Raw genomic sequence first — 16,767 nt, 5'->3', positions numbered from 1 at the left:
CAATGACAATCAATCAATTAGCCAATCAATACTCTCTTCTTAAAGCCCTGGGCACATGGTAAACATGGAGTCACATACGCACGCACACACACACACACACACACACACACACACACACACACACACACACACACACACACACACACACACACACACACACACACACACACACACACACACATGCACAGTAGTCATAATTAATAGTTGTTTAGTTCATCTGTTTGTTGATGTAGGATAAAATGAGTCCTGGGAGAAGCTGTTATGGTTATAAAAGCATTTACTTAAATGTTCATTTAAATTAATCACAGGTTGACCTTAGTATTGGTTTTGTTGCATTAAAAGAGTACAATGGTGTTAATACAGTATGTATGAGATGCATAATGGGCATTGTGTGTGTGTGGGTGAGGGGGAATCTTACTGAAATATGTTTTTCATTAACAAAGGGGACCTCGTCTTAAGGCTATAATAGATTGTAAAAATGCCTTCCCACTTCTTCTACAGGAAGTGTGTGTGTACTGCAGGTCAGTGCCCTCTTCCTCAGCTGAAAAACATCATCTTTATCACTTCCAGACAGAAACAGAACACCTCTTCTCCCCTAGACCATCTAAAAGTTGTTACAATAGGTTGTTGTGCAAATTTTGCTTTTATATTCAGTTGTGCATGCCTATGCCTAATTGGTGTGTTCCTGTACTTAAATACATTGCAGCTGCTGAATTCAGTCTAGTGTTGCTGAATTCTGTCCATTGCTACTGAATTATGCCAATGCTGATGAATTCTGTCCAGAGCTGCTGAATTCGCTCCAGTGCTGCTGAATTCTCTCCAGAGTTGCTGAATTTTGTCCGGAGCGGCTGAATTCTCTCGAGAGCTGCTGAATTCTCTCCAGAGCTGCTGAATTCTGTCCAGTGCTGCTGAATTCTGTCCAGAGCTGTTGAATTCTGTCCAGTGCTGCTGAATTCAGTCTAGTGTTGCTGAATTCTGTCCATTGCTACTGAATTATGCCAATGCTGATGAATTCTGTCCAGAGCTGCTGAATTCGCTCCAGTGCTGCTTTATTCTCTCCAGAGCTGCTGAATTTTGTCCGGAGCTGCTGAATTCTCTCCAGAGCTGCTGAATTCTGTCCAGTGCTGCTGAATTCTGTCCAGAGCTGTTGAATTCTGTCCAGTGCTGCTGAATTCAGTCTAGTGTTGCTGAATTCTGTCCATTGCTACTGAATTATGCCAATGCTGATGAATTCTCTCCAGAGCTGCTGAATTCGCTCCAGTGCTGCTGAATTCTCTCCAGAGCTGCTGAATTTTGTCCGGAGCTGCTGAATTCTCTCGAGAGCTGCTGAATTCTCTCCAGAGCTGCTGAATTCTCTCCAGTGCTGCCGAATTCTGTCCATTGCTACTGAATTATGCCAATGCTGATGAATTCTGTCCAGAGCTGCTGAATTCACTCCAGAGCTGCTGAATTCTGTCCAGTGCTGCTGAATTGTCTCCAGAGCTGCTGAATTCTGTCCAGTGCTGCTGAATTCTCTCCAGTGCTGCTGAATTCTCTCCAGTGCTGCTGAATTCTTTCCAGAGTTGCTAAATTCTCTCCAGTGCTGCTGAATTCTGTCCAGTGCTGCTGAATTATGTACAGAGCTGCTGAATTATATCCAGTGCTGCTGAATTATATCCAGAGCTGCTGAATTCTCTCCAGTGCTGCTGAATTCTTTCCAGAGTTGCTAAATTCTCTCCAGTGCTGCTGAATTCTGTCCAGTGCTGCTGAATTATGTACAGATCTGCTGAATTATATCCAGTGCTGCTGAATTATATCCAGAGCTGCTGAATTCTCTCCAGTGCTGCTGAATTATGTCCAGAGCTGCTGAATTATCCAGTGCTGCTGTATTGCAGTTGATGTCAGAAGTTTCATACACTTAGGTTGAAGTCATTAAAAATAATTTTAACCACTCCACAGATTTCATATTATCAAACTATATTTTGGCAAGTCGTTTAGGACATCTACTTTGTGCATGGCATGGGCAATTTTTCCAACAATTGTTTACAGACAGCTTGTTTCACTTTTAATTGATTTTATCACAATTCCAGTGTGTCAGAAATTTACATACACTAAATTAACTGTGCCTTTTAACAGCTTTCATATTCCATAATTCCAGAAAATGATGTCAAGCCTTTAGACAATAAGCCAATTAGCTTCTGATATGAGGTGTACTGAATTGGAGGTGTACCTGTGGATGTATTTTAAGGTCTAAATGCAAACTCAGTGCCTCTTTGCTTGACATCATGGTAAAATCAAAATAAATCAGCCAAGACCTTTCTGTCTCCTAGAGATGAATGTAGTTTGGTGCAAATCAATCCTAGAATAACAGCAGAGGACCTTGTGAAGATGCTGGAGGATACAGTTTGACAAGTATCTATATCCACAGTAAAAGGAGTCCTATATTGACATAATCTGAAAGGCTGCTCAGCAAGGAAGAAGCCACTGCTCCAAAACTGCCATAAAAAGACAGATTACAGTTTGCAAGTGCACATGGAGATAAAGATTTTACCTTTTGGAGAAATTTCCTCTGGTCTGAGGAAACAAAAACTTTACTTTTTTGCCATAATGACCATCATTATGTTTGGAGGAAAAAGGGTGAGGCTTGCAAGCCAAAGAACACCATCCCAAACGTGAATCATAGTAGTGGCAGCATCATGTTGTGAGAATGCTTTACTGCAGGAGGGACTGGTGCATAATGAGGAAGGAAAATGATGTGGATATATTGAAATCAACATCTCAATTTGATCTGAATGACTGGAGACTACAAGAGTATTTGCAGTATGTGATATGTGTATACAGATGTGTATGTGAAGGAGTTTGAGCATATAGAACAAGATCATAGCACTAAATATATCACTACCCTCAGTTATCAAAGGACATGTTGATTTGGTCTGTTCTTTTTTGGTGAGGCAAATATCCCTATTAATATTGCTCATACTTAGTGTTAGTGATTTGAACACTAAATATTACACTTTGGTGAGTTACTTGCCCTGCATATTTTTTTCTGCAGACATGACTTATATCTCAAATAATGCAGATTGTTGAGTTGAGGCGATGGGGGCTATTACTTTTCTATGAGATCAAACTTACAATCTGTGCCTGGTGGACAATAAAAATAGATGAATTATACAAACCCAAAGATGTACAATAAAGGAGGGACCTAAACCATCTAGAGACCAGAGAATAATAGAGATGTAAGGGGGGGCTTTTTTCACTTAGTATAAGTCAGTTATTAACTACACATAATTGCATTGTCATGGCGACTTTTGCAGGTGCAAGCAAAACTCACATTTTCTCAGGAAAATGTCAAATGTAGTTAGCCATTAGTGTCCGAATTAGAGTTTGCAAAGTGAATGATGGTTTCAATTATTAATTTCTGGTGGAAGTGTAATTCAGAGGCAATTATAGTGCGTGTGTGTTTAAAAGAAAGAGATAGAGTTTCTACTTTATCTTTGTTCGCTTTATCCTCTTTTCTCTCCCCCTTTCCACCTCACAGATTTCCTAAGATTTCATTTTAAGTCATATTTTCCACTCCGCCAGCTGTGTCAATAGCCACGCCAACCCGACGTGTTTTAACACACCCTCATTTACTCTCTCCCTCACACACACACACACACACACTGACAGAACACTGATGATCTCTTATATGTACCCCTGTGTGTGTGTGTGTGTGTGTGTGTGTGTGTGTGTGTCTGTGTGTGTGTCTGTGTCTGTCTGTGTCTGTGTGTGTGTGTGTGTGTGTGTGTGTGTATTTATCACTTTGTGGGGACCAAATGTCCCCATAAGGATAGTAAAACCCGAAATTTTTGACCTTGTGGGGACATTTTGTCGGTCCCCATGAGGAAAACAGCTTATAAATCATACTAAATTATGTTTTTTGAAAATGTAAAAATGCAGAATGTTTTCTGTGAGGGTTAGGTTTAGGGGTAGGGTTAGGTTTAGGGGATAGAATATAAAGTTTGTACAGTATAAAAACCATTATGTCTATGGAAAGTCCCCATAAAACATGGAAACCCAACTGTGTGTGTGTGTGTGTGTGTGTGTGTGTGTGTGTGTGTGTGTGTGTGTGTGTGTGTGTGTGTGTGTGTGTGTGTGTGTGTGTGTGTGTGATTACATTTCCCACCTCTATCACAAACACTGACCTTTTCAAATTAGTACAATATGTGATCTGTAAGACAACACAAAAGTCCGGGGCAAAATCCCTGTGTGTCATTGTGTATACAGACAGCTGAAAGCCATTTTTTAAACCCTGTTTGACATTTCACTGTTTCAATAAAGTGTTTCAAAGAATGATGACGGAGACACCAAGAGAAACAAAGACATTATTAGTCAAACTGACCTACATATAAGATTAACATGTGTGTGTGTGTGCGCGTGCGCGTGTGTGTGAGTGTGCGTGTATGCGTGTGTGTGTGTGTTTGTGTGAGTGTGTGTGTGAGTGTGCATGTGTGTGTGTGTGTGTGTGTGTGAATACCACATTCATCAGATAAAAAATTTGGTGTGAGTGTAAATTCCTTAAACTGTGTAACTGAAACTCAACAATCTTAATGAAGTGAATCACTAGTTCATAAAGTATATAACATTATTGCATGATATTTGAGTGCTACACAATTATTATTATTATGCATTTTAAAATACTATTAATATCATATTTTTGGACCCTCGCACACCAACTCTTCTTTGCTTATACATGCTGCACTCTCTGTTCTAGTAATATAACAATATAAAATGCAGCCAAATGTGTCCCTGTTAATAATATGTATCTGCTGACTTTGAGTTGCAATTTCAATTGGTTAATTGAAAAGAAAGTTTAAAAAAATCTAGAGAAAATGTTCTGAACCTGTGACCACTCACACATTTAAGATAACATTCCTTGAGACCACAACATCTTTTATTCAACTCGATGCTAAACAATCACAATGCAGAAATAACTTTCGAATATTTGATATTTGAAGCTGCTGAAATGAGTCCAGAACTACAAAATACTTTCTGGAGCTGGTGAATTCAGTCAACAGATGCTGACATCTTTCTGGAGCGGATTCAGTTCAATGCTGCTGAATTCAAAGACAAATTAATTCAAAATTACAGAGACAGATTTTAAACAAGGCTCGCTAATGTATCAATCCATAGATTGTCCCTTGAGCCCCAGTCACCCCCTCAGGCAGCAGACACACACATCACAGATCATGTCGGGTGTAATTCTGCAGATGCATGGACACTGACATTTCATGTAATTAAAGGGTGACCTTTCTAATAGAGACACAAATGTCAAGAGGTCCTTCTCATCTGACATAAGTAATGCCTAAAGGGTGTGTGTGTGTGTGTACAAATATATGTTGAAGATCTTGGCAGAGCATCAGGGTTCCACTGGCCTACATTTGCACTTCCTGTGTGTTAATATTACCAACCCCTAATCTCAGTGATTTCAACCGTGGCATGATTGTTAGTGTCAGATGTGTTTGAGTATTTCTGGGATTTTCACACACAACAGTCTCTAGAATTTAAATGGTGCCAAAAACAAAAACATAAGGTGAGCATCAGTTCTGTGGATGGAAACATCTTGTTGATGAGAGGTCAACAGAGAATGGTCAGACTGGTTATAGCTGACAGAAAAGCTACGGGAACTCAGATAACCGCTCTGTACAATTGTGGTGAGCAGAATAACTTCTGAGAATGTACAACATGTCGAACCATGAGGCAGATGGGCTACAACAGATTTCTGCTGAGGTACACAAATGGTAGGCCCACGGCAGACTTTCTGTTCTTGTCTGACAGAAGTGGAACCCGACATGGTCTTCTGCTGTTGTAGATCATCCGCCTCAAAGTTAGTCATGTTGTGCATTCTGATATTCTATTCTGCTCACAATTGTACAGAGGGATCATCTGAGTTACCGTAGTGTTTCTGTCAGCTCGAACCAGTCTAGTTTGTCTTCAGAACTTCCAATCACTGGATTATTTTTGTTTTTGGCACCTAGTAAATTCTAGATACTGTTGTGTGTGTGAAAATTCAGCAGTTACAGAAATACTCAAACCAGCCCATCTGGCACCAACAATCATGCCACGCTTCAAATCACTGAGATCACATTTATCCCCATTCTGATGGTTGATGTGAACATTTACTGAAGCTCCTGACCCGTATCTGCATGATTTTATACATTGCACTGCTGCCACACGATTGACTGATTAGATAATTGCATGAATATGTAGATGTACAGGTGTACCTCATAAAGTGGACGGTGAGTTTATACGTATATACTGTATATATAATTATTTGAATTATTATGTATTATTAAGATTACATTTACTTGGGGGGCCTTTTCCAGCAAATGTTGATTTATATATATTGTTCTTACACACAATTACACAAACAAACAAACACACACACACTCATATGTACATGTCCATTGGTGTGGAAGAATTCCACTCAGTACTGCTCAAAACGCTGTAGGTCTGTCAATATTTTTGGAGAGTGTCTTTAAAATGTAGAGCATTGTGTTGGTCTGAATACAGCACATGTATGGTTGCCAGTGAGTGTGTGATCACAACAACAACTAAAAAGATCAATAAATCAATAAAATGACTATAAAATCCTCTCAGATTGATGAAATTCCTCTCTCACACTCACTGGCAACCATATACAGTATACTGTATGAGCTGTGTTCAGACAAACACATTGCTGTTCGTTTTACAAACATTCCCCTAAAGTGACAGGCCTTTGGTGTTTTGAGCGGTATTGAGAAGGTTTTTTTCAGCAAACAGATTATTAGTGCCCTTTGGACATGTACTGTGTGAGGAAAAATTGGTGTAATCATTCTTATGAAGTGATACAGTGAACTGGAAAGAACTGTCCTTTCTTACAGTGTCATTGCAACATGTGACTTACCACTCATGTCATCTGAGTTTACTTCACACAACAATTCACTCACACTTATTCATTCCCACTGATACACTCCCAGTGAATCACCCCCACTGATTCAAATGAATAGAAATGAGACATTTTATGAGACTTATCACATCTGTACGCCACTAAAAGTGTCTATTAAGAACATATATATTAATGTAACTTATACCATTTTTCTGTCAAATCCCCCCTCTCTCTTTTATCTGTAGGAGTTATGAAGCAAAACAAAAGTGGAGTACATTGTTTGAAAAACACAAATTCCATTAAAACGGATTTGAATCTTCTTAGGACATTCCTTCTGGAAACAAACACAACAGCTTCGAACGGCATCAGCTTTCACAATACTCATCATCAACACTCAACCCAACAGAAAACACCTCAGCAGCAAAGGAGTCACTCCGTTCATCCATCTGGACTCTCCATTTCTCAAGACATCATCAATCAGCATTACATGGAATAACCGTTAACACACCAACTCACATCCTCAATCTCCACTAGACGCCCGAATGGTGGAATAATCCATCTGAAGCATCTTTGTTTAGTGTTATTTTTGACACTTCTGTGTGACTGTGGGTGGACTCTAGTGGCGGCCATGTCTGGTAAGGACAACCCCGGCCCGCACCTCAGTGGCTTCCCTATGGCCCACTACTCATATTTCTTCCCGCACATGTTGGGGGGGCTGTCTCCGCCCTCGCTGCCAACCCTACCCTTCAGCAGATACAGCACGCCTTCACCAGCCAGTGAGTACTACCCTCTTATTTAAAGAGCATGTGATTGATTGAGTTTGATTGTTTCGTTTGGCTGGAGTTGCAAACCTGTATCACATTAGAAAGGGTTTGAATCACATTTCAGAATGGCTCTGTTTCAAAACCTAATGAGCTGCTTTGTCTGTTGCCTACAGTAGAATGCTCTACATCTCCAATGTGAATCACAACATTACAAACTTTCATTTGAAACAAATAAGTATTTAAAATTGGACAGAAAGACAAAGATACAAGACTGAACTGCTGACATCCACCTCCGGTTTGTGTCGCAGTTCTGTTGGTGTTTATTTTCTAATTAATGAACATCTGACTGCTCATTATCAGCTTATTACAAGACTATTGCCAATAAATAGATAAATGCATATGAAACATTGATTTGAGTTTGGTTATTTTATTAACTTACTTGTAGAGATCACACAGTGAAGCAGTTGACATTGACCAATCAGAAGCGAGTATTCCAGAGAGCCGTGACACTGGAGACAGCTCCAATAGAGCATTTTGCAAGAGCAAGTTGTTTGAAGAGTGTGGTAAAAGCCGGACCAGTTTGTAATCAAGCAGGAATATGGTGAATTGGATTTCTGAAAGCACACTGGACCCTGCATGCCTATGTCAGTACGTTGATGCATGTTAAAATGTTTTCAACTTTAGGTTGCATGACGGAACATCACATTTGCAAAACGTACCATCTCTGTTAAAACCACTGGATTGGCAACGTTCTCTGATGCAGCATAAACTCTAATGTGTCGATGCTGAGAGAGACTCAAGCTGGTGTGAATACTGTGAATGTGGCGTGAGGGTCTGAACTTGAGTTTGAATCATCTGAACGGTGTGAATTACTGAACGAGTCTGTTAGTGATGACTCTTCACGAGAAACAGAATTGCGATAAGAATCACTTCCTCTTTCAAGCGAGGCCCCCATGTCAAAGCTGTGATGTGTGCGTGTGCGTGTGCTTGTGTACAGTACTAAAAGAGGAGTTTCCTTCCCTTTCACAGAACAAACATTTCCTCTATGTAAACAGCACAGAGTCAGAGTGCAGGATGCAAACGCTTCCTGTACGCATACTATGACACTTTCCCTTTCACACATTCACTCACTCTATTATTAGCTACTACTACAACTAATAACTATTACATGTAGTACTGTTTTGAGGAGGTGGTCATTAAAAATAGGGACACTACTAACTTAAAGACTCATGGAATCAAAATGTAAGTTTTGTGGTTTTTAGTTCATATTGGTTAGCTTTGAGTTTGTCTGGATGCTATTGGACTCCTAAAAGTTGACTAAATAAACTTTATAGCAGATATACACCTTTAAAATGTATATAGTCCTTCTCTTCAGGGAAAACAGATCTGGGGAGGGAGAACAAAACTTCTGATCAGGGGTCAGGGATCAGGTTTTGCCTACATTGTCTGGTCACAAGGATAGTAAACTAGTATTCACCTACATTGTGGGTATCACAGTTGTCCTTGTGAAGAAAATGCCTTACTTAACATAGTAAATAATGCCTTAGAAATGTAAAAAAAGGTGTAAGATATGTGTGAGTGTTAGGATTATGTACAGGAGAGAAAATATCATGAGCTTACTATAAAAACAAGAGAAATCAATGGAAGTCCCCACGTGTTGTATGGTGTTTTTGGCTGGAGTATTGTGTGTAAATAGTGAGGTGGAAGTGGTGAATGTGGTCATTTTAAGGTGTCTGTGTGAGTGTCTTTGTGTGTGTTAGTGGTCCAAGTGGTTCTACTCAGCCCCGGTGGTCCCTGATGAAATGGGGTCCATGTGGGTGGTTTAGCGCAGACTCCACACCAAAGCAAACACTACATGATACACACACACACATACACATAGTCTTGATGGTTTATGAATATTGAGAAGTTGATGCCAGTTGCAGCAATCAAATTTAACCCCAATTACCCCCCCGCACACATATAAACAAACAAACAATATTTTTATTTTATTAAATTTTTTTACAAAATAAAAGTATAAAATCAACATACAAAGAGAAAATAAAGAATTCCGCAAAGAACAGAATCCACAATTATTACCATAATTTTGTTTCTCTCCACATGGTACTCAATGAGAGCCTTCCAGAAAGGACAAATACTCTAATTTCTTATCAAACGCTTCCAATGTGCAATTTCAAATACCGCCACCCTGCCCAATTCAGTGAACCATTCTTGAAATGAGGGAGTGCCAATTGACTTCCATCCTCTAAGAATTATTTGTCTGTCAGTAATTATGCTGGTTTGGAACCAGTTTATAGTATATTTGTAACCTAGTTTAATAACACCCCATCACCAAATATACATAGTCTGGGGCAAAATTTAATTTGAGTATCTAAAACCTCACAGATAAAATTCTCTTGCCCAGAATTATTGAATCATAGTGCAGAACCACGAGCAGGGCTATATCTCCATTCTCCAACTGACATTGCCAGCAGGTAGGTGTGTATTTTAAACCAAGCCTAAACAATCTCGAGAGAGTCAAGCAGAAAATATGCAAAATCTTAAACTGAACAAGTTGTACCCTTGCATCCCTAGACATAGATAAAAAAATAAAAATGTATTCATTCCCACTCCCCATCTGCCAAAATCAAGTTAAAATCTCTTTCCTATAACCTCTTAAGAGCTGTTAAGGCCCAATCACCAAGACTCTGCATCAACACGGAATAATACACTGAAACTTCTCATGAAATTGAAACTTCATGCCCACTTCCAAAGGCTGTGAGCACCATACAGAGGGTGTCTGCAGCTTTAGGGGGCTGTCTTCTGACACAGAAAACAGAACAAATAAATGGCACTGTATATACCTGAAAAAGGTATACCTAGAAATCCCAAATTGCTGTTATATTTTAAAATGATTTCTAAGGTCTGTTTTCATAAAGATCACCAAGTGTAACAACTCCTCTTTCAATCCATTCTTTCCGGCAAATGGGGTATTTCTTAATACTCCATTCAGGGTTCAGCCATATGCTTGAGAAAACATTTAAAAATCCAAATTGAACAAACAGGAAACCTTAGTCCATACTGAATGTAAGTTTGAAATATCTCCAGGCAGTTTGATAGAAAGACTTTGCAATGGTGAGATTGCAGGGAGGGACTCTGTCAGCCATAAACAAATGTAGTGAAGCCCGCCTATCAACATCACACGAGAACCTTTTCACTAATGGGTCAAAATTAACTAAATATAACTAAATTTCTCAAATATGCTGGAAATAAAATGTCTCTACTTAATATCTTGCTTGGGCCATTGAAAGGCACCAGGTTTGAAAGCTGTGGCAGGGCAATATGCTATCAGAGCAAGAGCTTCTGATTTAGACCAATTCACCCTGTATCCTGAAAAGTTGGAGAAGGAATTAATAATTTTACAGAGACTTGGCATAAATCTACTAGGGTCGCAGACAAATAATAATATATCATCTGCCAAGAGTAGAAGTTATGCACTGCACTATCTGCAACAATGCTACACCTGGAAAATCAAGCTCTTTTCTTATTGCATCTGCTAATGGTTCCAGAACAATAAAGGGAAGAGTGGACAGCCTTGCAAGGTTCCCCTAACAATAGAAAAATAATCTCAATTTAGGAATTTCTAATTGCTCTACAAAGTTGCTAATATCCTTATCGGTAGACAAAGACATGGAACTATAAAGATCGAAATAGAATTCTATAAAAGTTTTATTAACCCTTTGGGGTCTGAGGGAGAAGTTTTGACATGCCTTGACATTTGTGCTTTTTTTCAGCTGCTTAAAAACATATTAATGGCTAAAGTCTGATAACACTGTATTCAACACAAACTGGGCTACAATAATATGTGAGCAACATGTATGTACATGTTTGTATTTTTGAGAAAATAATGTTTATGCATGGTTTTTGGAAAAACTGAAACGTTAAGTCACTGAAATAAGGCCATATAACACATACTAAACATTTGTCCACAAGACTTTTGAGAACTGGATCTTGTAGCTCTAGAGTTTTTGCTAAAAAATGATGTGAAAACCATCCTGATCACTCATTCATACAAAACAATATAGTAATTGAACTTTTGTAAGACAATTTTAGTGTTAGAAAGGTCATATGCAAGGAGGCGAGAATGATCATGAATATTTATGTGATTCACACCTGAGGACACAAAGACCCCTCCCCTGGGCCCATCAATGAGCAATGTGACATAAAGAGAATGAACGTGAGGAGACTTAATGATCAAAATCAAGTTTTAAGTTAAAAGAAGTAATCTGACTATACATTTTCTTTACATAAAGACTTTACTTAATTTTAGACCTACACTACCGTTAAAAGAAGTCTCTTCTGTTCACCAAGACTGCATTTATTTGATCCAAGAAACAACATTGTGTGAACTCATTTTACAATTTAAAAGAACAGTTTTCTATTTGAATATATTGTAAAATGCAATTCGTTATCAAAACTGAATTTTCAGCAACATTACTGCAGTCTTCAGTGTCACATGATCCTTCAGAAATCATTATAATATGCTGATTTTCTAATATGGGCATATTTAAAGTGCATTTTACTCATTTAACCTGAACACATATTTGCAAGCACAAGCTTTGATGATGATATTGAGGCAGCATAAACACGTTAAAATATATTCTAAACATTCATATTATTTTTTATATCATATTACACATCATATTTATATCATACAGCATACAATTGAAATACCTGCTTTATCCGAAACAGCATTTAAATGTAACTAAAACTTGCTTATTAGGACATATTTCAAATGTCAATACTCTGAATCCTGTCTGGCTGTTACGAATGTAGACGAGGGCAGACGAGGAGTGGGGATCTAAATGCGGGTTTTATTGAAAACAAAGTGAAAACAAACAAACAAACAGGAACAAAAGAAACATCCACGATGGGAAAACTGAAACTAAAACATGAGAACATTGAAGGAACACGGGCTGGAAAAACACGGCAGGATGAACACGGCTAGACAGGGAACAGAGTAAACATCAGGATACAAAACATCTGAAACATTCAAAACAGTAGAAACATTCACAGTCAACGATCGACAAGGAACGGGGAACAAACAGGGTTTAAATACACAGACACAGGATGATCACAAACGACAATCAGGTGCGAACAATGACAGAGTGATGAGGGCCGGGAATCATGGGAGTTGTAGTTTTTGACAAAGACTAGTGAAACACAGGGCAGACAACAAGGGAATCGTGACACTGGCAAGTCTGGAAACAGTCCCTCTAGTAAAATATGTACATGTTTATATAAAATAGCATGTCAACTAATTAAAACTCAATGACTTACTCGTCTGAAATTGTATCCTCGGCTGGATCAAGTCTCTCTTCAAAATACAAAAGTTCATCAGAGTCCTGCTCTTCTTCTGAGGAAAATGTTAACTCATCCTTACATCCAGGAGTTTACAAACACACAGAAAAGTTGAGTTGTGTTGTGTTTACATTAAATCTCGCAGTCGGGGGCGTTCACCATTTCCCTTGATCTTCTCAGCACATTAGCGTATGAATGGCGCACTCTGCTGGTGGGTGTGATCACATTACCTATAATGAAGCTGAGCCAGGAAAACCATACATCGCTTTGTTTCATACAGATTACATTGCAGGAGAATATTTGTTTTAAATTTGAATTGTTTTATTTAAAATAGACATTTTAAGCTTTCTTTAGACTTATGATTCATGTTTGTGTGATAAGTATTTGCGGAGTTTCAGTTCATATTTCTGAAATATGCTTGTGAACACAGAGACCCTTTTTATTTTCTTTATTTTAAAAAAGCACAAGATTTTGTTGTTATTGTGAGTGTACACAAATAACAGTAGACCCTTTATAGTCTCTAATGATGTCTTACACTTATCTGTATACCCAAAAATGACGGAGTATTAAGTTGTTTCTGCTGTAATGACGAAAATATCCAGCAGGACGTGCCGGCGCGTCCATCGACCCCAGAGGGTTAATATCTGTGGCAAAAGTAAATATATTGCTTCCAGAAGACTTCACTGAAGGGATGGTGGAAAAAAAACTCTCTGTTTTATGTATCTGGTATGAAGTTTCCCTGCCTTGTCTCCCGAATCAAAGTATGTCTGTCTTGGCCTGAATAACCAAACTCAACCTATCTGTGACATAGTATTGGACCTATATTTTAGCTGAGTTAACTCTTTAAGACCATTGGATGACATTTGGCGCTTCAGCTCTGTTTCAGCACATTTAATACTTCCAATTCTATGAATTCCTGTGCTTTGATCTTTTAAATGAATGAGGTATATTGTATGATCTGCCCCATAAGAATTGCCTTAAACGCCTCCCATGCCATGCCTACAGAGGACTCTGAGGACCAGTTAATTTCTACATAATCATTTACCTCTCTCTTTATAATTTGTTGAAATTCTGGGTCTTAAAGAAGAAATGTATTAAAGTGGCATCTATATGAGTTTCTGGCTTATAAGTGGCTTATATATATATATATATATAAATCTATTCTAGAGTAAATCTTATGAACTGACGAAAAAAGGTATAGTTCTTCCCAGATGCATTCAGAAGTCTCCAAATGTCTGTAAGACCAAGATTTTTACACATCCTCTGAAGTGTCATTGTTGCTCTAAAGGGACTACACACCTTTGCATCACTATGATCAAGGACTGGATTTGCTAAAAGATTGAAGTTTCCACCCAAAACCATGTCATGAAAGATCCCAGCGGCTTGTAGCTTCCCCACAAGATCTATAAAAAAGTTCCGATCATCAGCATTTGTTGCATATATATTAGCCAAAATAAGGTTTTGCCCCTGTATTTCAGCCAAAACAATAATGACTATTCCTAAATGGTTACTTGACATGTGCCCACCTCATGCCCTACCAAGTTTTTCAGCCTCTAGTGAAGAAATGTGCATCTCTTGAAGGAACACTATATCATATTTACGCTTAAGGAAAGATACAACCAAAGATTAGAGTGAGTGTCAGTGGATAGCCAACAGAATAACATACCCTCTCAGGCTGCATCAGTAAAATGCACGAAGTGTAGTTAATGAAGGCCATAGCTTGTCGTGGTCATGTAAAAGTCTTGCGACCACCCTTGGTGTCAATTCTCAGCTTAGCAGGAAAAAGCAGTGCGAAACACACCTTCTGCTGGTGTTTCTGCAGTTTTTGACACTCTTTTAATCCCTCGTGCTTTTCTTGAGTCGATCTAACAAAGTCTAGAAAAACCATGATGTTATGGTCCTCCCAGCAGAACTTGCCTTTCTTCTTCACCACTCATTGAACAAAGTCTCTGTCAGCTGACCTCAATGTAAGCGCAGCGTAGTTCTAGCGGGAAGACTAGCAGCTGTAGATCATCGCACCTTTAGCTTGATAATTCCCAGCCAATCACATGTAAGCCATTTCTTTATAAGTCTGCTCACAATCTTTCACATTGCTGTTTCAGTGTGCTAACATGGCAAATAGTCATGTTTCAACTTCTCCAGGCCACAGGAGAACCAGTGCACAGAACATCTCTGGAAGCCCGCCTTCCCTTTCCAACGATGTCATCACTTCATCTCAACTTCTGCCAACAACAAACCCATGGGGAGTAAACAACCAGCAAACCCGGATCTTCATCCATATCTCATTCACTTAGGAGATCACTCTCAATCGAGCCACCGCATCCTCAATCGGATTGTACGACCCGGCACGGAAGGAGCGTGCTCCACGCCAAGTCCGTCAAAATCATCGGCTCAGGCAGCAGCTTTTTTCCATCAGAAATAAGCAAAGTTATTATTATATCCGTCAAATGCATTCAGATTTATTCATGGGTCTAGGCCTTCCGTTGCCATGCTACCTGTTCATCATAAAGTTGCAATGCTGTCCGTTCATCATAACACATCCGCATCAATATCAAAGGCCAGTTTTTCATGACAACAGCGCATTCACTCTCATAGTAATGGCAGGCAATCACGCAATCTCATGAGGGCAGCTCGGTCAAGGTTCATCCACTTGTCATTCACCGTGCTGCATGCCCGAGCATTCCCCATTGGGGAATTAAGATAATAATTCAGGCATATCATCATGTACAGTCAGTGTTTACTGTACGGGGTCCCATTACTCCATTCAGTAAGATATTCCTGTTTTGCTGGTCGCCTTCGCCCAAATCACTTAATGGGTGCTTTCCAATACAATTTATCATCCCTATGCCCTACTTACCAGGAAAGACCGAGCCCATGATGTGGGCATTCCGAGGGAGCATGTGTTTAACCTGTTGATGTGCGCCCCCTTTTTGAGCATAAAACCATGAAATTGACATACCTGAACTTAAATGGTTGTGTTTACTGGTGCCTTTGGAGTATGGACACAGTTGTAGTATCTTTTGAAAGAAGATACTTTGGGCTTATTTCCCAAGTTTCAGAATTAATATATGTTCTTATTTTTTAAAGTTAGAGAACTATGACATTTATAGTAATGGAAATATTTTGTGCTGAACATTTGTTTTTTGTTTTTTTATAAAAACAAACAATAATAAAAGTTAAGGTAAGATAAGATAAGTAAACAAAGGGTAATTCTTCAAGGCGAGATCTCATGTAAACAATGGAGAATACTGTATATCATTATTTCTCAGATTTATCATTTTTATGGACAAAAAGTGCTATTGGATGTTATACAATGAACCCTTGTCATGGACGATTGACCCAAGTGTGTTGAACTGGATTCATCTGGCGATCGCAATTTCATAATAAAGGTACGAAGTCCCGTTTGATATTGCATGTTTTCATTTGTACTCCTGCACAAATAAACAAATTGCTGTTTCTGGAGGATTGCTATCATGCAACAGAGATCTGATATCCCTTGGACCTTTGAAAAGATGTATCATCTCTTAACATTAATTAAATTTGTAGACGGTAAATTTTATATATTAAATGTGAGCAGAGTGGCGTCACTCCCGAATGCGAACAAATGCGTATCAACAGGTTAATATAGCTTTCACCAAAGCCTTGTGAAAGGGTCCTTGGTGAAATGAATAACTAATTTAGTTCGGTACAACATTTCGAGTGATGTTCCGTGAGTGCCTCCAAGGGCGCATTAATGCCCATCCATAAGACGCAGCGTTCTCTTACTCTATACGTACT

At 38.9% G+C, this 16,767-nt stretch overlaps 1 protein-coding gene across 2 annotated transcripts in view; it reads left to right on the top strand.

Annotated features, from left to right (window-relative positions):
- The window catches only part of LOC127633544 (retinoic acid receptor alpha-A), a 324,627-nt gene that overhangs the window by 151,286 nt on the left and 156,574 nt on the right, over positions 1-16,767 (top strand). For both annotated transcript variants that reach the window (XM_052112718.1, XM_052112719.1), the window contains exon 3: positions 7,132-7,662. In XM_052112718.1, coding sequence (XP_051968678.1) covers positions 7,515-7,662 — 148 coding nt within the window. In that variant the 5' untranslated portion in view covers positions 7,132-7,514. The remainder of the gene's footprint in view (positions 1-7,131; positions 7,663-16,767) is intronic.

The sequence above is a fragment of the Xyrauchen texanus genome, chromosome 40 (genome assembly GCF_025860055.1).
Source record: "Xyrauchen texanus isolate HMW12.3.18 chromosome 40, RBS_HiC_50CHRs, whole genome shotgun sequence".
In the NCBI taxonomy this organism is placed as follows: Eukaryota; Metazoa; Chordata; class Actinopteri; order Cypriniformes; family Catostomidae; genus Xyrauchen; species Xyrauchen texanus.
The sequence above is the reverse complement of the archived record's forward strand: the minus strand, read 5'-3'. Positions and strand labels throughout refer to the sequence as shown.